Genomic DNA, 22,423 nt, shown 5'->3' with positions numbered 1-22,423 from the left:
AACAGCGCTGACGTGGAAACCAGGAAGAAACATTGTGGCATGAAACTATCCAGTGTCCACAGATCTGCAACATTCACCATGGATTTACTGTAGTAACACTCACTGCAACCATAGAAGTTTGGCAGGAATAGTGGCTATAATGCCTTCAAGTAACATTACGTCGGTTTTATTTTGACATTATGAATACAATTGCTGCCCTCAAATGTTAATCATTCTGAACTAAAATAAACCTTTGTTTATAACTACTACAATATTTTTCCAAGGAGCTGTTTCGTTTTATATGCTCCTAAGAAGAGTCAATTATAGCTCCAGAATTGCTCAAAGTAAAAAAAAAAAATCATACTTTATGATGTTAGTTTTAATAATAATAAAAAAAAGAATAAAAAAATTAAATCAAGGAAATTTCTCTGGCATTTCTTTCTTTTTGCTTTATCAAAAATGTACCAAACCGGACCGTGACACAAGTGTATCGTATCGAACCGTGAATTTTGTGAACCGTTATTGGCAACCGTGTTAATCTCTTGTTCTGGTAGGGATGTAGACTCGTAGGAGCGAGTGAAAGTAGGAGTGAGCTGAGCCTGTGGTAGATCTTTAAGCAAGCGTCAATGCCTTGAACTTGATGCGAGCAGCGAGTGGTAGCCGGTGCAGAGAGATGAACAGAGGAGTGACGTGGGCCCTTTTGGGCTCTTTGAAGACAAGACGAGCTGCAGCATTCTGAATCATTTGTAGAGGTTTAGTTGCACATGATGGAAGTCCAGCCAGAAGAGCATTGCAGTAATCAAGCCTAGAAATGACCAGGGCCTGGATGAGAAAGTTGTGTTCCATGCTCAGTTAGGAAAGGCCTGATCTTCCTGATGTTGTGCAGTGCAAACCTGCATGATTGAGCTGTCTTTGTAATTTGGTCTGTGAAGGTCAGCTGGTCATCAAATATTACTCCAAGATTTCTGACCAACCTTGATGGGGTGATTGATGATGAATCTAGCTTGATAGTGAAGTCGTGCTGTAGAGACGCATTGGCAGGGAGGACGAGAAGCTCAGTCTTTGCCAGGTTGAGCTACAGGTGATGTTCCTTCATCCATGCTGAGATGTACGCCAGACAGCTTGAAATGCGTCCAGCTACTGTGGGATCATCTGGTTGAAATGAGAGGAAGAGCTGTGTGTCATCAGCATAGCAATGGTAAGAGAAACCATGTGCCTGTATGATGTGTCCCAGTGATGTGGTGTAAATGGAGAAGAGGAGGGGTCCAAGAACTGAACCCTGAGGAACCCCTGTGGTCAGTTGATGTGCTTTGGATACCTCGCTTCTCCATGCGACCCTGAAGGATCTACCTGTGAGATAGGATTCAAACCAGTGGAGAGGAGTACCTGTGATGCCCAGTGATGAGAGGGATAATATAAACATAAGGATCTGATGATTCACAGTGTCGAAGGCAGTAGACAGATCCAGGAGAATAAGAACTGATGATTTGGAAGCAGCTTTTGCATTCCGTAGGGCTTCTGTGGCTTTTTCTGAACTAATTTTCAATATCAAGCTCTTCCCTATCAGGAACATGTTAGAATGTCATCGGAACCGGTTGTTTTGTAAACATCATGTACACCGTCTACCAAACATGATCTGAACATGGATCATTGCATCATGTCTTTTCCTCTCATCTCTGTCTAAAGTAGTGCACAGCACTGATTTGTGTACAGCGGCACCCTAAGAAACCGTTGCTGTTCCATAAGTGTCACCTACTGTCAGAGAGTGAATTTGCATTTTCATTTAGTCCATCTGCTGTTTTTGTTTTGTGCAGGTGTCTTATGTAGCATAATTTCACAAATCTATTTTTATTTAAATCATGTAATTATACAATCTAATCAAAAACAACTGTTCATGCTACATGTGTGTAGCATCTGTGTTTGGATTATGATTAAAATGCAGTGGTTTCCTCTAATTTCAAATGGCTACAGATATTTTTAAAGACCAGTTTGACATGTTATAGAAAAAATAAACAGCAAATAAATTAGCTTAAAATTTTGTTAAAAAAAATTGGCAACCGGTGTTGGAATCTGCCCATTTGCTTGGCCCTGAAAAATCATAATCGGTGCATCTCTGCTCTAGAGCATGTAAAGCTTAATGTGTTTAAAATCTTTATATATTAAAGCTTGAATTTATACTAATTTAAATGCAAAGTTTAATATCAATTGTCAATAAATCATTAGCACCAAAAGAGGAGAAAATTGTAATCCATTTTTAAAGAAATATGTGATCTCTGATTACAATTTTTAAACATTACCTTAATGTTTTCTAATGAAATTGAAGACATATTTGTGAAGTTTCCAGACATGACGGAATATATTGCTGTCCAATTAAATACTGTCACTGTCCTGGTTGCAGCAGAGATGAAACTGGATCTTAGTGCAGCAGTCTTTATTAATGATGAACTCCAACTAACAGTAACTCAGGATTAAAAAAGCAAGGGACAGAACAACCAGGAACTAGGAAAAGTTACACATAGACGACGACAGACCCTGAACAGGACTAAACATGGGGCTTAAATACACAGCAAACAAGAGCGGGTAAATTAACTAGACACACCTGAACAGAACTAAATCAATTAGTAACCATGAAAACAAATTGTCAGGGGGCAGATTAGAAGATTAACAAAGAAATACAAACATAAACAGAACGGGAAAAGAGATCAAAAACAGAACTCTAAGGCCTTGTCCGCACGGAGACACGTTTAGCTGTATACGTAAAAATGTTGTATCATATCGGTGTTTCGCCAAGATGTATCCAGCGTTTTGGAAGCCTGAAACCGCTTCTTTTTTTTTTAACCGGGCCCTAGAGTGGATAAATCTGAAAACGACACACTTGCGTTTTCGTGTGTACAGCCAATCCGTATATTTTGTGAAATGATGATGTCATCACCCCACGTGTTGACCCTAGTCAGACACCGCTACGTCACGTAACAGCAACAACAACTTGTGTTCGTGCTGCAGAAGCTACTGTGCCTCTTATTTTTTTTAATTTTATTTTTTTATTGAATGTATTTGTATTTTATGTCTTTATTTTACTACTTTATTTATATTTTCTTTCTTATGCTATGATGCTTGTCTGTTGTCTGATTAAGACATTTCATATTTTTTACCAGGCCATTTATGGTTGTTTACATTGTTCAATAAAGTTCTTGCTAAAAGAAAAAAGAAGGTACTGAGCCTGTTGTTATTGTATACAGCGCACAAGGTTTATGCACATGCTCCAAGTCTTCTCCATTTTTAGTGCATCTATGTGGCAGAATTACAGCTCCACATACTGGTTTGGCATGGATACTACATAGTTTTGAGTCACAACGCCGTGTTTACAGATTATTATTTTTTAGAACGAGGGAAAAAAAATATTGGAAAGGGTAGGCTCTGGATTCGTGTGGATGTGGCCTAAATATGAACAAATAAACTCAAAACATGACAAATACATGATACATAAAATAATACTTCCATTAAGAGATTACAGTCTGATATCATATTAGAAATGCATGGCAGTTTTATTACTGTATGGTCTGCATGAGCCATTGGTGCTTCGACCTAGATAATTGTGGTTATCACACACTTATGAATAATGAAGTTGTTTTAACATATAATAATTTTACTATACAGCCCTGATCTGTATGAACAACATTTTATTCTCTCCTCAATGAAATGTTCTCACCCATGTCAGCATAAATGTATCATTTTTTTGCTTTAGTTTTCTTATTCATTTTCATTTTAGTCAGTTTAGTGAGATTAGTCATTGAGGAGAAACTTTCTTATCTAAAGTGCACATATCTTTCTTTTCTGCAGTATCTGGCCACTAGAGTGGACAACATAACTCTTCTAATTGAAGAAGTATTGCAGCACTACTTTTGTGACGAGTTAGCAGAAAGGCGGAAAGTACATGAAGAAGAGATGAAAGAACTGTCAAAGTAAGTTGGCTTTGGATATAGTGGTTTTCCTAACACTTTACTGACCTTTGCTGTAACGTCTACACACACTCACTCGCATACACACCCAGGTTTTGACCACCTCTCAAAGGCTGTTATCTTTTTTATACCCTGAACAATTAATGATTCATCACATAGCTATTTGTTATATATATATATATATATATATATATATATATATATATATATATATATATATATATATATATATATTACAATTGTTCTTCATTGCTTGCCAGGACATTGGTATCGTCTCTTGTTCAGGTGTTGTACTTTCTTCTTGTTTCAGCTTGAACCAGGAAGTGCCCATCTTTGTTTGCACCATGGCATTTCCTACCATTCCCTGCCCACTGCATGTTTTTGAGCCTCGATACAGGCTAATGATACGCAGATCTATGGAAACGGGAACCAAACAGTTTGGCATGTGCATTGCTGATGAACTAAAAGGGTAAGAGGCCTTGAATAAAATTTTAAGTGTGGGTCTACATTTTATCTACTGGTTAATAAAGGGAAATCTGTTTAGTATGGTATTACAATTAAAATGTTCACCTATATGTGGTCGACCAATTAAAGGGTCATGAAATGCCCTATTTTAGCGCTGGCTAGTTCTCACCAGTTTTGAAAAAGGCGTGGTAAGAAGTGGAGTGGAAGGGGAAGAAAGGAGACTACACTTCCAAGCCCTTTTCAGACGGGATTAGTTTAACTTGGAGAGGTGGAGTAAAGTAATCATTACCAGAGCTTCTCAGTGATTTTAATCCCGTCCAAATGTGCCATCTCAGTAATCATTACAGACTATGGGCCCTATTTTAACGATCTAAGCGCATGGTCTAAAGCGTACGGCTTAACGACGGGAAAAATGGTCGGTGCGCCAGGCGAAAAAAAATATTGCGGCATTGACTTTAGACCAGGTTTCAGTTGGTAAATGGCGCAGTCTATTTCAGTTGCCTCAAAATAGCAACACGCCAACAATGCGCCTGAACACACCTCGTTTTCAGACCAGCACACCCATGGGCGCACAAATGGGCGCAAATGCATTTGCTATTTAAACAACGTGTTGCAGGACGTGAAAATGATAACTGCGTCGGGCTAAAACTAGCAAAAAACACTATATATATACAGTATATATATACTATACACTATATAGTGGGCCAAAATCCCTGCTGCAGTGTGTGCAAACCTGGTCAAGAACTACAGGAAACGTGTGATCTCTGTAATTGCAAACAATATATATATATATATATATATTGTTTGCAATTACAGAGATCAAACGTTTCCTGTAGTTCTTGACCAGGTTTGGACACACTGCAGCAGGGATTTTGGCCTGCTCCATACAGACCATCTCCAGATCCTTCAGGTTTCGGGGCTGTCGCTGGGCAATACGGACTTTCAGCTCCCTCCAAAGATTTTCTATTGGGTTCAGGTCTGTAGACTGGCTAGGCCACTCCAGGACCTTGAGATGCTTCTTACGGAGCCACTCCTTAGTTGCCCTGGCTGTGTGTTTCGGGTCGTTGTCATGCTCAAAGACCCAGCCACGACCCATCTTCAATGCTCTTACTGAGGGAAGGAGGTTGTTGGCCAAGATCTTGCGATACATGGCCCCATCCAACCTCCCCTCAATCCTCCCCTCAATACGGTGCAGTCGTCCTGTCCCCTTTGCAGAAAAGCATCCCCAAAGAATGATGTTTACACCTCCATGCTCCAAACACGGCGAGTGGAGTTTAGACCAAAAAGCTCTATTTTTGTCTCATCAGACTACATGACCTTCTCCCATTCCTCCTCTGGATCATCCAGATGGTCATTGGCAAACTTCAGACGGGCCTGGACATGCGCTGGCTTGAGCAGGGGGACCTTGCAGATTTTAATCCATGACGCTGTAGTGTGTTACTAATGGTTTTCTTTGAGACTGTGGTCCCAGCTCTCTTCAGGTCATTGACCAGGTCCTGCCGTGTAGTTCTGGGCTGATCCCTCACCTTCCTCATGATCATTGATGCCCCACGAGGTGAGAAAATAATGCACACCTGAGGTGGTTACACCTTGACTGTGCTGCATTATTTTCTAATAATTCAATGGACCCGAGTCAATTATTCCTCTTAAACTATGGTTACCACACCTCAAAACAGATGTTGTATTTTAAGATATTTGTCAGGTATTTGACCTTAAAACACAATTGCGAGGTTATTTTTCGCAATTTCAAGGGTTGTAAAAGACCAATTATCCATTAATGGATGTCATGTTTTAGTTGGGCTAGTTTTTAAAGATCTATATCATAAAAATATACTTCATTGACCGATTATAATTCTGATATAAAAAAAAAAACATTTCTTAAATTTTAAAAAACATTCTTTAATCACATATTCTTTTGTTCCTTCCCATTTCACAGTACAATCAGAAGTATTGTAATCATGTGATTTTTAACAATAAATATGCAGTATGTTTGTTACTATTCCCTATATAGTGGGTGTTACAGTATTGACGTTTGGCATGCCTATTCGATTATTGATAAATATATGCAGGTTCCAGTTTAATCTAATAGCCTAAATAGGCTACAAAAATACAGCAAAATTGTCATGCCAAAGAAAAAGCTTTTATTTAATCGAAAATGGTCAGAAATGTAGGCTTTACAGGTATTTTTAATTGTATGGCATTACACTTTAGCCAATGTATGCTACATTCCACTGTGTCCACGGCTGGAAGAACTTTAGACATTCTATTTATGTACTTGTTGCATGCCATTTTTTGTAAGTTCCTTGAACCAGAATTTATTAATGGCAGCAAGTCAGACAGACTTTGTAGTTGGTTTTGCTTCTCTCCGAATATAGTCTTTGAGAGCATGTCACACCATCTCAATGAGACTCATATCCGGTGTTTATACCCTCTTTAACAATGACTCTCTGCTTGCAGCAGTGTGCTTCATGTCATTGTCCTGGAAAAAAAGGTGATGGACTCCAAAGTTCCCTTTCAGTCGGGTAACGTTCGACTTAGTCGATCGTATACCGACTGTATGTGATAACGCCTAGTGAGCCCGATCACTCTGATTACTCTTAAAATCAAGCCAACAAGCTTTGGCAGGTGCGTAATCAACGCCCCGCCTTACCCTGCGGGTATAAACACGGAAGTGGATGCACCTACCAGTTGTCTTTCGCTTTCGGAGCTGATCGGTTCATTCTGATGATCTCTGATTGAGCGACTATACAACGAGTGTTCTTCTGGAAGACTCTCCTGGTGTCGGTGTTTACAGCAGTTGCAGCGGTAGTCGCGAGCTACGGAAGCTCTCTTCAGCTGTTTTCACAGCATTTTCTTCTTAGTAAGAGTGTTTTGTTGTGAACTTGTAACACAATATGATAGACTGTTAATCCTTGGTGATTTTAATATTCATATTTGCTGTGGTACTGATTCTTTGTCAAAGGAATTTGTTAATCTGATGGAATCATTTGAACTTTCTCAATGGGTAGATGGCCCTTCTCATGTACAGGGCCACACACTAGATTTGATTTTAACGCACGGACTATCTGTTTCTGACATAACAATGAGTGAACTTAATTTTTCTGATCATAAGCCAATCAATTTTTTACATACCTTTGGTCCTTGAGTCAATTCCAATGCATAAGCCAGTACATTGGTCTCGGACACTAAATTCAATTGCTATATCTAACTTTTCTCAGATGTATAAAAACATCTGTGATAGTGAATTTTTAGACAGCTCTCTTCCGAATATTGATTTGGATGAACATTTTAACCGTTTCAACTCTACTTGTATAAGTGTCTTAGATTCTGTTGCTCCACTTAAACCTAAACGCTTAAAGAAAAAAACGGAGCCGTGGCTGAACGAGACTGTACACAGTTTTAGACGGCTATGTAGACAGGCTGAACGAAGATGGAGAAAGCATAGACTTCAGGTGTATTACGAAGTACTGAGAGATGCCTTATCTAATTTTCAAAATGCAGTTAAGAAGGCAAAATGCCAGTATTTTTCACAAATAACTGAAAAATATAGACAAAAAGCCAAAGTTACTTTTTTCTACTATAAACTCTGCTTTAAATCCACCTACTAAAGCATATCCGGTACCCTCCCACCTAAATGGTGATGATTTTCTTAGATTTTTTTCTAATAAGATCGAAAATCAAAGGCCAGGTACTGATGAAATTCAGAACAATTTTGACACTGAAAACACTCAGTCTATGCTACCTCCATGCTCCTCAGTCTGTCATGAATTTGATTCTATTTCTATTTTACATCTACAAGAAATTATTACCCATCTTAGGCCTACAATTTGTTCATTAGATATTATTCCACCTCGTAGTTTAATACAACTTTTTGACACTTTAGGACCAAGTTTACTCACTATTGTTAATAAATCACTTAGTTTAGGGATTTTTCCAGCTGATCTCAAAAATGCCTTAGTACTTCCATCAATCAAGAAACCAGATCTTGATCCTGCTGTTTTGAATAACTATAGGCCTATCTCTAATTTGCCTTTTATTTCAAAAATTCTAGAAAAAGTTGTATCAAATCAATTACATTCTTATTTAAATTTACATTCTATATATGAGAAGTTTCAATCCGGTTTTCGAGCGCTCCACAGTACTGAATCAGCACTACTGAAGGTTTTTAATGACATCTATCTGACAACAGATGCTGGAGATTCTATAATTTTAATGCTCTTAGATCTTAGCTCTGCTTTTGATATGGTGGACCATGATATTCTTTTGTCTAGACTCGAATATGATGTGGGGCTGAAAGGAACAGTATTAAATTGGTTTAGTTCATATTTGACAGATCGAAGATTCTCTGTCCGTTTTGGCTCCTCTATGTCCTCTGTTGCTCAACTTCAATGGGGGGTCCCTCAGGGCTCAATCCTGGCCCCTATGCTCTTTTCCCTCTATATGCTCCCTTTGGGATCCATATTTAAAAAATATGATGTGTCGTTTCACTGCTATGCAGATGACATTCAGATTTATGTCCCTATTAAACGGGCGGGAAAAAATTCACTCAAGCACCTTTTGGCGTGCCTAGACGAAATAAAGAAGTGGATGTCTGCAAACTTCCTAAAATTAAACAAAAATAAAACGGAACTTATACTCTTTGGTCCTTCTAAAAGTAGTTTAAACCACCTCCCTGAAGCATATACACTTTCTTTGCCAGTAAATACCTTGTTAAAAGTAAATATTGGTGTTTCATTAGATAGTTTCTTGAAACTGGATAAGCAAGTAAATTCTGTTGTCAGATCTTGTTTTTCCATCTACGTATGCTGACTAAAGTTAAGCCTTTTTTATGTCCCCAAGCTTTTGAATGGGTGATACATGCTTTCCTGTCATCTCGACTGGACTATTGTAATTCTTTATACTATGGAATAAATTCAACTACTCTAACACGTCTTCAAATAGTCCAAAATGCAGCAGCGAGACTTTTAAAAGGCATTCACAAACGTGAACATATTACCCCGATTTTAGCATCCCTTCACTGGTTGCCGGTTCGTTTTAGGGTTGATTTTAAAATTCTTTTATTTGTCTATAAGTGCCTAAATAACCTAGCTCCCCTCTATCTATCTGAGCTCTTAGAGCAATACAATCCTTCCAGAGATCTTAGGTCAGGTACACAGAAACTTTTATCTATACCACGGTACAGGTTAAAACACAGAGGTTTGCCATTGCGGGCCCGACATTATGGAATAGCTTGCCTAATCATGTTCGCTTTGCATCTGACTTGTCAGTTTTCAAGTCATGCTTGAAAACACACTTTTATTCAATTGCTTTTAATAACTTGTCATTTGTATTTTAATTTTTCTTGCTCTGTCTGTTGTGTGATTTTTATATCGCTTTGTAAAGCACATTGGTCAGCTTGTCTGTATAAATGGTGCTATATAAATAAATTTTGACTTGACTTGACTTGACTTGACTTGTTGACGCGGTTGAGGGCGGAAGTAGTGAGTGCTTCACTTTCGAGTGTTGCCGCGGTTGTTACCGTGTGCTCCGGCACTGGTGACGGGTCCCATTTCTAAAAGAGCAAACACGGTTGTGATTTGTGTGTCTTATTCAAGATGCCAAGGCACCTTTCTCTGCCAGAAACAGGCTTGGTAGCTCCTCTTCCCTCACTACCCTCGATGGAGGTGCGGATAAGGGTTACGAGGCGATCCCCCCAGTGGAGCGGTCTGTTGCGATGCAACTGTGTCCAGCGAACGCTACCTCCTGGAAGGGAGACCCTCGTCTCCCCTCTAAGGCCTGTAAGTTCCTGTCTGCTTTGGCGGGTAGAGCTTACAAGGCCTGTGGGCAGGACGCATCTTCGCTGCATGCCATGGCGTTGCTTCAGGTCCACCAGGCCCAGGCACCCATGGACATGCACGAGAGTAGTGCAGATCGTGAGATCATGGGTGAGCTCCGCACTGCAACCGATTTGGCCCTCCGGGGTACAAAGGTTGCAGCTCGCGCGATCGGTCTGGCGATGTACACCTTGGTGGTCCAGGAGCGCCATCTCTGGCTCAACCTGGCGGATATGAGGGAAGCGGACAAGGTTCGGTTCGGTTCCTGGACTCCCCCATTTCCCAGGTTGGGTTATTCGGCGACACGGTGGAGAACTTCGCCCAATAGTTCTCCACTGTATAGAAGCAGACGGAGGCCATCCGGCACATCCTTCCCCGACGGCCTGCTGCTGCCTCCACCCGGCCGTCGGGGGTAGATCCTCCGCCTGCCCGTCGCCGAGGGCATCCTCCTGCGTCTGCCTCTTCTCCCGCTGAGCATGTGCGGCAGCCTTCACCCAGGGCTCAGCGTGGATCCAGACGCAGGCGTAGCGCCCCGCCCACCTCAGGTGCTTCCAAGCCAGGTGGTAAGCACAATTGCTAGTGAGGTGGGCCGCCCAGGGATGGGATTTTGTTCTTGGAGATGGTATCGGTTCACTCCCTCCCCTCGGTGGAGGACCAGGGGGAGTCTTTGTTTGTGTATGTCTGTACCTACATTTTCAAAGAAAGTGCAAATTTCTTTATCTCTGAGCATTAGCAGAGGTGAGCTGTAGGTGTGCAACCCAGGAGCTTGACACCAACAGCCACGTCTGTATCACCAGCCCTCATTATGGCGATTCGGTATCGGTTGGGCGTCACACGCTATTTTGAGACACATGTACACATGATTCAGTCTCAGGCTGCCTACGGGCCTTCCGAGTAGAGTCCCTGTTTACTGAAGTTGTGGTTGATGGTATCTGGAATTCTGTTGATTCACCGGTGTAGCGCCGTGAGGTGTTCCTGTCTGTTTCAGCTTTTTTCCTTATGCTAGAGACTCAGCTTCATTAGTTTGCAGTAATGCGTTCGAGGACCCGCTCATGCCTTCTCACGCACTCTGCTGCTAGCTAAGGAGGCAGACCTGGGCCCGTATTCATAAAGAATCTTAATGCAAAAAGTAGCTCCTAGTGACACAATTCTAAGAAAATTCTTAGAAATGTGGGCGTTTACTCTTAAAATTAAAGAAAAAATCCTAGTAAAGAAAAAAGTAATTCAGAAAACATCTTAACCCTTAAAAGAGGTCTTAAGGTCAAAATTGTTAGGAGCACGGACGAGGACTTTTAAGAGGCTTAAGAGTTTCTTTAGCAGAGGAGAAAATGGCAGAAAGACGAAGAGGGAGAAGAAATGTGTTGCAGACAATGAATAACAGTGAGTTAATAAGACGCTATAGATTAGATCGTGCAGGGATCATGTTTGTGACAGATCTTATTAGAGACACGCTAACATCTCCGACACAGCACAGAAATGCCACAGCGCCAGAAATGAAAATAATCACTACATTACGATATTTGGCAACTGGGAAAATTCCATGTTTGATACATTAAAACCAACATTCAAACCACCACTTAAATAGACATGCCAGCAATCAGTGTAATTGGAAAGAGTGGAATAATTTTTATCATTCTAAGCCAATCAAATACCTTATAGGAAATTAACAGCATGGTAAATAAAAATAAAAATGATTTATATACACATATATAATGTGTGTGTGTGTGTGTGTGTGTGTGTGTGTGTGTGTGTGTGTGTGTGTGTGTGTGTGTGTGTGTGTGTGTGTGTGTGTGTTGTGTGTGTGTGTGTGTGTGTGTGAACGGTCAAATAGGAAAAAATTACGCATGTAATTTCAAAGTGAAGGCTTAGAATAGACCCTATACTTAAAATCACTTTTTTTTTTCTTCTTCTTCTTGGACAACCAACCAATCACAGTCTTCAAAAGATTGTGTCATACATAGCAACGGGGTCAGCCCCGCCTCCTCACTAAGATGAAAGTTTTTGTCTTTTCCTTACTCAGAGTTGCTCTCAGATCGGTCCCGAATCGCTTTTAAGCTAAGACTCCTACGTAAAAGTTTTTAAGCTAAATTAAGAGTTTTCTGAGAGGATTCTTAGAATCTTCATGAATACGGGCCCTGGTCTTTGGCCGCCTACGGGCTCTCTGAACCTAGGTCTCTGCCTCCGAACCATTGCCGAACACAGTTTGCAGAGCAGGATGCAATATTTATAATAATATCCAACAATATTATTGATCTGACTGTACTGGTGCTGCTGTATGAGAAATTAACCGAGCTGGATGATGACATCATTTTTTTTCAGAACTGCTTTATAGATTAAATGAACTAATTTACTAATTCATGATCTTTACAACAGAACTTAATCAACACTGAACTGACTTCAGCTGAACAACAGGCGAAATTTATAATTTATAATTTATAATCACTGTAAAGCTACAGATTGTTTCAAAGCATTGTATAAAGCGCTATCTTAATATTTATTTTTTGTCTCATACTTTTGACAATAGCTTGAGTTGACCGAAGCAGTAGCTTGAGTTGGGATGCAGATGTAAATTTCTTTAATAAAAGCAGTAACATCTGTTAAAATTCAAAAAATGTTATGGGATAAAGTTAAAATAGTCTGACTGTTTGAGGTAGGACTCTACTTTTATTAAAATATAATTATTAAATGTCATACATTTAGAATCATGATCTATCTCTTTTGGAAGTCAGTCGATTCCAACGAGGATAATGCGATGCTATTGATCATTGGTAAAACCATGCATATAGCACCTCACTACCATGGTAAAACGCAACTATATGGTTTCTATGGTATTTGTTATGAAAAACAGTAGCCAAAATACATTAATTTAAAAAAAATGCACAAAAACTGCTATAGATTAACACAAAAGAGAATGTCCAGAAAATCTGTTGAGAATGTCCAGAAAATCCAAAATGGCGGATTTTTTTTCATGATGGAAATGAAATCGTAATGATATAGTATCATAATAATGATATATTAGTCATTTTACATTTTCGATCACTGTAGCGCCAAACCTTGTCAATGTCTCCCCAAATTGAGACCTTCCATCTGGTCAGATTTCATGTCTGTAGGACTTAGGTTTTGGTCTGTACAATCAGTTTTATACCAGAATAATAAGAATAATCTTAACAATAACAATAAGGTTTCAGCGCTTCATAAATCAAACTTCATTCATCATATCTTGGAGCGGATGTTAATATGTTTTTATGAAATGTAATTCCTGTTTCATGTATGATCCATTTGCAGTAAGTTGCGGTACATATTTTTTAGTGCCCAAATCAGTTTAGAGCATTTGGAAGTGCATGGCAATGCAGCAGTGCAGATGCAGCAGTGTAGTAATTGTTTTTGCTGTGATGCATTCACTGAATTCTCTGAAGTGATGGTCAAAATTAACATTCATTGACATAAAAATGTATTAATTGGAATGCATCCAATTAAAATCTATGAATGCAAATAATTAAATTCTTCTTTTTTTTACAGTCGCTATGTGACTTTCAGTCACGTTACCTCACATTTGGAAAAACAAGGCAACATAATGGATGACAAACAAAGTTCTGTATGACCTGCAGAATCTTTGAATGAATCTTTATGTATAAAGATTTAAATGCAAAAGAAGGCATGGGAAGCAGTTTTCACGGCTGTTTGTGTGCATAAGTTTTCTTTTAAACATGGTACTTTTTTTGTGTGAAAAGTACAAACATTTCAAATGTTTTGGCACTTGAGCAAGTAATAATTCCACTGTTTGTTTTTTAATTATTATTATTATAAAAAAATTCCTGGCACAAAATTACCAGCTAAGTTTTCGCACCTCTCTGAGTACCACCTCTCTCTTTTCAAGAAAAATGCATCTTTTTCGTCAACACTTGACCCATTCATTCTAACATTTTCTATTAATAACTTTAATTTATTTAATAGGTTAAAGAAAATAGGTTAATCTAGGTTTAAACTGACAGAGTGTGTCTACCTCCCAAACAACACTAGGACGACTGTTTAAATGCTAAATAGGAAAAGGATCTACTGCCTGTAGTTGATTTTGATATTCTAGGTATATATAATTGTCAACTGGCCAGAATTTTTAGACCCCAGTGGGCATGAAGGGCTATAATGTTATAGGGGCTCACTCAAGTAATGAGGAGCTTTATAAGTAATCAGCAAGATTTTAAAGTGTATACAATGTTTAACCCTTGTGTGTCATTAAGGAAAAATTTTTTCGTAAAAATTTTTTTTTTTGTCATTTTGCCTGTGCTAATCCCAACTGCATAAATTTTAGCAGAAGTGTGTAATTTTTATTGGAATTTAAATAAATGTCTCACTTTTCCTTTCATAAATACTCTATTTTACACTAGGTACATAAAAGTTATACATTGGATTTTAAGAAAAAAAATGTTCCCTCTAAAACGGCAATTTTGCTGTTGGTTGGGTTGTGGGTTGGTTTTGAAAATAGGCTTTCATTCTGTTCGTCCTGTAAAGAAAATATATAACATTTCTGCTGTGTTTAACGCCAATTCAATAAATGTGTGGTTTGTAAGTATGTATTGTTACTTTGTGTGTCTTTTTATCTAACACCTTTAACCCTATGATTATTCAGGTAGGGTAAGGATAGTCAAATCCAGCTTGAACCATACAGTACTCGCCCGCCCGCAGTTTGAAGTTATTCAGAAATGACATGGAAGAGACTCCCTTGTGTGTGTTTTTTTTTTTTTTTTTGTCCCACAGGAGGCAATCGTAACAAAAAGAAACCTTATTTTAATTACAATACAAAGCAGTTAATGCAACAACAACAAAAATAAACTTAAAATAAGCTAAGATAAGAGCTCTATAATCAAGCTCTAAATAGGCTCCCTTTTTTTACCATAAATGTATTGCCAAGTGGCATGCCACTGCCAAATCATTCTAGTTATCAAAAATCTGTTTGCAATTTATCTTCAATGTTTTGGTATAATGTTGACGTGGTGAAAATGTGGTAACGTGTTAATGAAGTGCATAACATTTTAACATTGCGTGGAGTTAAATGGGTGAGGTCTATGATTTACAGGTTTGCAGACCACGGCTGTATGCTGGAGGTGAGAGATGTCAAGTTTTTTCCTGATGGACGCTCTGTGGTGGACACCATAGGCATTGCACGTTTCAAAGTGCTCAGTCATGGGCAGAGAGATGGATACCACACAGCCAAGATTGAATATTTGGAGGATAAGAAGGTATAGAAATATTTTTGCATTGTACAAGCGCATGAAAGTCCAAATCCAAAAGTTTTATTATGTGTGTGTGTATGAAAGAGAGAGAGAAAATATCCCCAGTCTTCCACTCAGCCATAATATGCATTTTTGTGTTTAGGTTGAAGGAGAGGAGTTGACAGAGCTCCTGAAATTGCATGACTCTGTGTATGATCAGGCCATGGCCTGGTTCACTTCACTTAAAGATGATATGAAGAGTCAAATCATCAGCCACTTTGGGCAGCTGCCTGCCAAAGACTGTGACCCACAGGTGAATGTTTGCACCAAATCAGTCTCACATTTGTTCTAAATGCTCGTTCATAGTAATCTTACCTCCAGCCTGTCTGTTGTGTAACATACCCGTGTATAATTCACATTTTTAAATTCCTGTAGTTTGCATTTATAATCTAATACATTTAATACTTATGTTTGATTCTGGTCTTGTTTTTTCCAGGGGAACCCCAGTGGTCCTGCGTGGTGTTGGTGGCTGTTGGCTGTGCTTCCGCTGGAAAACAAAGCCCAGCTGACCATCCTCGCCATGACCACTCTTAAGGACCGGCTGATTGCCATTCGCAGGGTCCTCATTTTTGTAACTCGCAAGCGCCCTCGATGATAAATGATGATATCATTATCTAAATTAACCCATAGCTTGGGAATGCTGCTTCAGGCTGGGGTCACTGAGGTGTCTTCCAGCAGCCATCTTGGTCTGTCATTGCGTTATGCAACCCTCACCAATTAGTGAAATTGTGCAATAAAAAAAGTCTGCATCTTAATATGGTAATTTAGGCTCATCAATTAGCAGTGGTAAACTTACTTATTGTAGTGTGGTCACTGAATAAAAGAGCTTGTCACTGATGTCCTACATTAGGAAGCTTTCATTTAGTTCAGGTGCAGTCACATCGTTTTACAGTAGCAACAAACATTATGAAAAGAGTGCAAACTTTTTTTCTTAAGCGCTTTCTGTGCTTTGAAAATATCACCTCTGTTTTGTGCCTAGATGGTGTGTAAGACTGACTAAATGCTTCCCATGGGCTTGCAAGTATCAATACTGGCCTTATTGTGTGAAAAATATGAGCTAATTTTGGAAATGATCAGCCACCTTATTTCCATATTGTAAAATATGACAATTAAAGTAAAACTTATTTTGACTTAATACAGTACAGTATATAATATACAGTAGTGAACATTTGAAGTGGATCAAAACCTTTCATCAAAGTTATACTTGAATTTTGAATACCCATTCTTGTCTTAGGACAACTTTGACTTTTTTGATCCACTTCAAATGTTGACTACTGTAAAATGAAATGTATTGTAACATGTTTTCTCTTTCTCATCTTTATTTCTTTTATGCATGTTGATGTCTAGTTAATTCAGAAACCATAAATTCAGTCATAAATTGCATTGTTCTGCTGATGTCCATTAATTTTTTCACCATGGGTTTAAAATACTCTTGTAGGCCATACTGTACTAGCTTGAATACAGCCTTAATGATATTTAGTAACAACCACAGGTGTGTGTTTTATTTTTCAGGAGATGAATTGAAATTGAGTTCATTGCAAATTGGAGCCAAATTGTGGGAAGTCATACTGTCATTTTTAAGTTGGAACAGGCACACTTTTTTATGTGATTTGTGGATGGGTGGCTTATGTCTATATAATAATCTTTATAGACTATAGGAGGGCTTTGAACGTTCACATTATTTTTCTTCTCATTGTTCGCCTCTTTGTGATGTGCATGTCTTGTGTTTGTCCATTATCTACACTTTCCTGTGCAAGTTACTATTTAGATGCTGCTTTTTTCATGTAAATTTGTACATCAATATGAAATAAAAACACATTTTATATTTTAAAGCAACAGATGTTATGTTTCTGTGTGTCTTTTCTAATTGAATTAGTCTAAGAATTCAGTACTGAGTTTAAGGGTGAAGTATGCAGTTCCCTTTCGTTCAGTCACTACGAGTTACGTCAGTGACTGACGAAATGGGGGTTTCGCTTAAAAGCCCATCACCTTCGAGTTCTAGAAAATGAGCCAATGGCAAAACAATGCCATGGGTCTGCGGAATTTGCATAGCGCAACTCCGCCCCACCGTGTGGGTATAAAAGGAGCTGCGCGGCAATTTGCATTATTTTTTGGCTTCGGAGCCAAGAGCTTTCTTCACTCCTCTGCAAGCCTTTCTGAGTTCTACTTCTACGAGACGAGCGACTCTTCAGTGCTGTTGGTGTTACGCCGGGTTCCAGCGAGATCACATTACCTGCTGCTGGTCTGTGCAGTGATCTGCCAACAGTGTGTGTGTTTCTCCCTGGGCGCTTCAACGCACTGTCAAGCTTTTTTCTCTCCTCTCTAAAATAGCTGCACGTGGCACGTCTTTTAAAAGATGTCTCGCTCATGTATTTCTAGGTGCGGTAGACAGGTTTCTACGGAGGTCATCGAGTCTCTATCGCAACATTGCGATGGTCATGTTCCCGCAATAAGATCATGAAGAAGTGCATGAGAACAGCAGAGTGTGTGTGGACAGAAGTGCATGAGAACAGCAGAGTGTGTGTGGACAGAAGTGCATGAGAACAGCAGAGTGTGTGTGGACAGAAGTGCAGAACAGCAGAGTGTGTGTGGACAGAAGTGCATGAGAACAGCAGTGTGTGTGGACAGAAGTGCAGAACAGCGGAGTGTGTGTGGACAAAAGTGCAGAACAGCGGAGTGTGTGTGGACAGAAGTGCATGAGAACAGCAGAGTGTGTGTGGACAGAAGTGCAGAACAGCAGAGTGTGTGTGGACAGAAGTGCATGAGAACAGCAGAGTGTGTGTGGACACAAGTGCAGAACAGCGGAGTGTGTGTGGACAGAAGTGCAGAACAGCGGAGTGTGTGTGGACAGAAGTGCATGAAAACAGCAGAGTGTGTGTGGACAGAAGTGCATGAGAACAGCAGAGTGTGTGTGGACAGAAGTGCATGAGAACAGCAGAGTGTGTGTGGACAGAAGTGCAGAACAGCGGAGTGTGTGTGGACAGAAGGGCATGAGAACAGCGGAGTGTGTGTGGACAGAACTGCATGAGAACAGCAGAGTGTGTGGACAGAAGTGCAGAACAGCGGAGTGTGTGTGGACAGAAGTGCATGAGAACAGCGGAGTGTGTGTGGACAGAAGTGCATGAGAACAGCGGAGTGTGTGTGGACAGAAGTGCATGAGAACAGCGGAGTGTGTGTGTGGACAGAACTGCATGAGAACAGCAGAGTGTGTGTGGACAGAAGTGCAGAACAGCGGAGAGTGTGTGGACAGAAGTGCATGAGAACAGCAGAGTGTGTGTGGACAGAAGTGCATGAGAACAGCAGAGTGTGTGTGGACAGAAGTGCATGAGAACAGCAGAGTGTGTGTGGACAGAAGTGCATGAGAACAGCAGAGAGTGTGTGGACAGAAGTGCATGAGAACAGCGGAGTGTGCGTGGACAGAAGTGCATGAGAACAGCGGAGTGTGTGTGGACAGAAGTGCAGAACAGCGGAGTGTGTGAGGACAGAAGTGCATGAGAACAGCGGAGTGTGTGTGGACAGAAGTGCATGAGAACAGCGGAGTGTGTGTGGACAGAACTGCATGAGAACAGCAGAGTGTGTGTGGACAGAAGTGCAGAACAGCGGAGTGTGTGTGGACAGAAGTGCATGAGAACAGCAGAGTGTGTGTGGACAGAAGTGCATGAGAACAGCAGAGTGTGTGTGGACAGAAGAGCAGAACAGCGGAGTGTGTGTGGACAGAAGTGCATGAGAACAGCGGAGTGTGTGGACAGAAGTGCAGAACAGCGGAGTGTGTGTGGACAGAAGTGCATGAGAACAGCGGAGTGTGTGTGGACAGAAGTGCATGAGAACAGCGGAGTGTGTGTGGACAGAAATGCATGAGAACAGCAGAGTGTGTGGACAGAAGTGCAGAGCAGCGGAGTATGTGTGGACAGAAGTGCATGAGAACAGCAGAGTGTGTGTGGACAGAAGTGCATGAGAACAGCGGAGTGTGTGTGGACAGAAGTGCATGAGAACAGCGGAGTGTGTGTGGACAGAAGTGCATGAGAACAGCAGAGTGTGTGTGGACAGAAGTGCATGAGAACAGCAGAGTGTGTGTGGACAGAAGTGCATGAGAACAGCAGAGTGTGTGTGGACAGAAGTGCATGAGAACAGCAGAGAGTGTGTGGACAGAAGTGCATGAGAACAGCAGAGTGTGTGTGGACAGAAGTGCATGAGAACAGCAGAGTGTGTGTGGACAGAAGTGCATGAGAACAGCAGAGAGTGTGTGGACAGAAGTGCATGAGAACAGCGGAGTGTGCGTGGACAGAAGTGCATGAGAACAGCGGAGTGTGTGTGGACAGAAGTGCAGAACAGCGGAGTGTGTGTGGACAGAAGTGCATGAGAACAGCGGAGTGTGTGTGGACAGAAGTGCATGAGAACAGCGGAGTGTGTGTGGACAGAACTGCATGAGAACAGCAGAGTGTGTGTGGACAGAAGTGCAGAACAGCGGAGTGTGTGTGGACAGAAGTGCATGAGAACAGCAGAGTGTGTGTGGACAGAAGTGCATGAGAACAGCAGAGTGTGTGTGGACAGAAGTGCATGAGAACAGCAGAGTGTGTGTGGACAGAAGAGCAGAACAGCGGAGTGTGTGTGGACAGAAGTGCATGAGAACAGCGGAGTGTGTGTGGACAGAAGTGCATGAGAACAGCGGAGTGTGTGGACAGAAGTGCAGAACAGCGGAGTGTGTGTGGACAGAAGTGCATGAGAACAGCGGAGTGTGTGTGGACAGAAGTGCATGAGAACAGCGGAGTGTGTGTGGACAGAAATGCATGAGAACAGCAGAGTGTCTGGACAGAAGTGCAGAACAGAGGAGTGTGTGTGGACAGAAGTGCATGAGAACAGCAGAGTGTGTGTGGACAGAAGTGCATGAGAACAGCAGAGTGTGTGTGGACAGAAGTGCAGAACAGCAGAGGGTGTGTGGACAGAAGTGCAGAACAGCGGAGTGTGTGTGGACAGAAGTGCATGAGAACAGCAGAGTGTGTGTGGACAAAAGTGCATGAGAACAGCAGTGTGTGTGTGGACAGAAGTGCAGAACAGCAGAGTATGTGTAGACAGAAATGCATGAGAACAGCAGAGTGTGTGTGGACAGAAGAGCAGAACAGCGGAGTGTGTGTGGACAGAACTGCATGAGAACAGCAGAGTGTGTGTGGACAGAAGTGCAGAACAGCGGACTGTGTGTGGACAGAAGTGCATGAGAACATCAGAGTGGACAGAAGTGCATGAGAACAGCAGAGTGTGTGTGGACAGAAGTGCATGAGAACAGCAGAGTGTGTGTGGACAGAAGTGCATGAGAACAGCAGAGTGTGTGTGGACAGAAGTGCATGAGAACAGCAGAGTGTGTGTGGACAGAAGTGCAGAACAGCAGAGTGTGTGTGGACAGTAGTGCATGAGAACAGCGGAGTGTGTGTGGACAGAAGTGCATGAGAACAGCGGAGTGTGTGTGGCCAGAAGAGCAGAACAGCGGAGTGTGTGTGGACAGAAGTGCATGAGAACAGTGGAGTGTGAGTGGACAGAAGTGCAGAACAGCGGAGTGTGTGTGGACAGAAGTGCATGAGAACAGCAGAGTGTATGTGGACAGAAGTGCATGAGAACAGCAGAGTGTGTGTGGAGAGAAGTGCAGAACAGCAGAGTGTGTGTGGACAGAAGTGCATGAGAACAGCAGAGTGTGTGTGGACAGAAGTGCAGAACAGCGGAGTGTGTGTGGACAGAAGTGCATGAGAACAGCGGAGTGTGTGTGGACAGAAGTGCATGAGAACAGCGAAGTTTGTGTGGACAGAACTGCATGAGAACAGCAGAGTGTGTGTGGACAGAAGTGCAGAACAGCAGAGTGTGTGTGGACAGAAGTGCAGAACAGCGGAGTGTGTGTGGACAGAACTGCATGAGAACAGCAGAGTGTGTGTGGACAGAAGTGCAGAACAGCGGAGTGTGTGTGGACAGAAGTGCATGAGAACAGCGAAGTGTGTGTGGACAGAAGTGCATGAGAACAGCAGAGTGTGTGTGGACAGAAGTGCAGAACAGCAGAGTGTGTGTGGACAGAAGTGCATGAGAACAGCAGAGTGTGTGTGGACAGAAGTGCATGAGAACAGCGGAGTGTGTGTGGACAGAACTGCATGAGAACAGCGGAGTGTGTGTGGACAGAAGTGCAGAACAGCGGAGTGTGTGTGGACAGAAGTGCATGAGAACAGCGGAGTGTGTGTGGACAGAAGTGCATGAGAACAGCAGAGTGTGTGTGGACAGAAGTGCAGAACAGCGGAGTGTGTGTGGACAGAAGTGCATGAGAACAGCGGAGTGTGTGTGGACAGAAGTGCATGAGAACAGCAGAGTGTGTGTGGACAGAAGTGCAGAACAGCAGAGTGTGTGTGGACAGAAGTGCATGAGAACAGCAGAGTGTGTGTGGACAGAAGTGCAGAACAGCGGAGTGTGTGTGGACAGAAGTACAGAACAGCGGAGTGTGTGTGGACAGAACTGCATGAGAACAGCAGAGTGTGTGTGGACAGAAGTGCAGAACAGCGGAGTGTGTGTGGACAGAAGTGCATGAGAACAGCGAAGTGTGTGTGGACAGAACTGCATGAGAACAGCAGAGTGTGTGTGGACAGAAGTGCAGAACAGCGGAGTGTGTGTGGACAGAAGTGCAGAACAGCGGAGTGTGTGTGGACAGAACTGCATGAGAACAGCAGAGTGTGTGTGGACAGAAGTGCAGAACAGCGGAGTGTGTGTGGACAGAAGTGCATGAGAACAGCGGAGTGTGTGTGGACAGAAGTGCATGAGAACAGCAGAGTGTGTGTGGACAGAAGTGCAGAACAGCAGAGTGTGTGTGGACAGAAGTGCATGAGAACAGCAGAGTGTGTGTGGACAGAAGTGCATGAGAACAGCGGAGTGTGTGTGGACAGAAGTGCATGAGAACAGCGGAGTGTGTGTG

The 22,423-nt window shown here is 41.6% G+C and overlaps 1 protein-coding gene across 2 annotated transcripts in view; it reads left to right on the top strand.

The window, feature by feature from the left end:
- Positions 1–17,326, top strand: part of lonrf2 (LON peptidase N-terminal domain and ring finger 2) — a 169,208-nt gene extending 151,882 nt beyond the window's left edge. For both annotated transcript variants that reach the window (XM_082165367.1, XM_082165366.1), the window contains exons 8-12: positions 3,820–3,941; positions 4,249–4,407; positions 15,291–15,453; positions 15,590–15,739; positions 15,923–17,326. In XM_082165367.1, the coding sequence (XP_082021493.1) occupies positions 3,820–3,941; positions 4,249–4,407; positions 15,291–15,453; positions 15,590–15,739; positions 15,923–16,081 (753 nt within the window). In that variant the 3' untranslated portion in view covers positions 16,082–17,326. The remainder of the gene's footprint in view (positions 1–3,819; positions 3,942–4,248; positions 4,408–15,290; positions 15,454–15,589; positions 15,740–15,922) is intronic.
- Positions 17,327–22,423: the final 5,097 nt, after the last annotated feature.

This window comes from Leuciscus leuciscus (genome assembly GCF_965113295.1).
Source record: "Leuciscus leuciscus genome assembly, chromosome: 3".
Taxonomy (NCBI): Eukaryota; Metazoa; Chordata; class Actinopteri; order Cypriniformes; family Leuciscidae; genus Leuciscus; species Leuciscus leuciscus.
The sequence above is the reverse complement of the archived record's forward strand: the minus strand, read 5'-3'. Positions and strand labels throughout refer to the sequence as shown.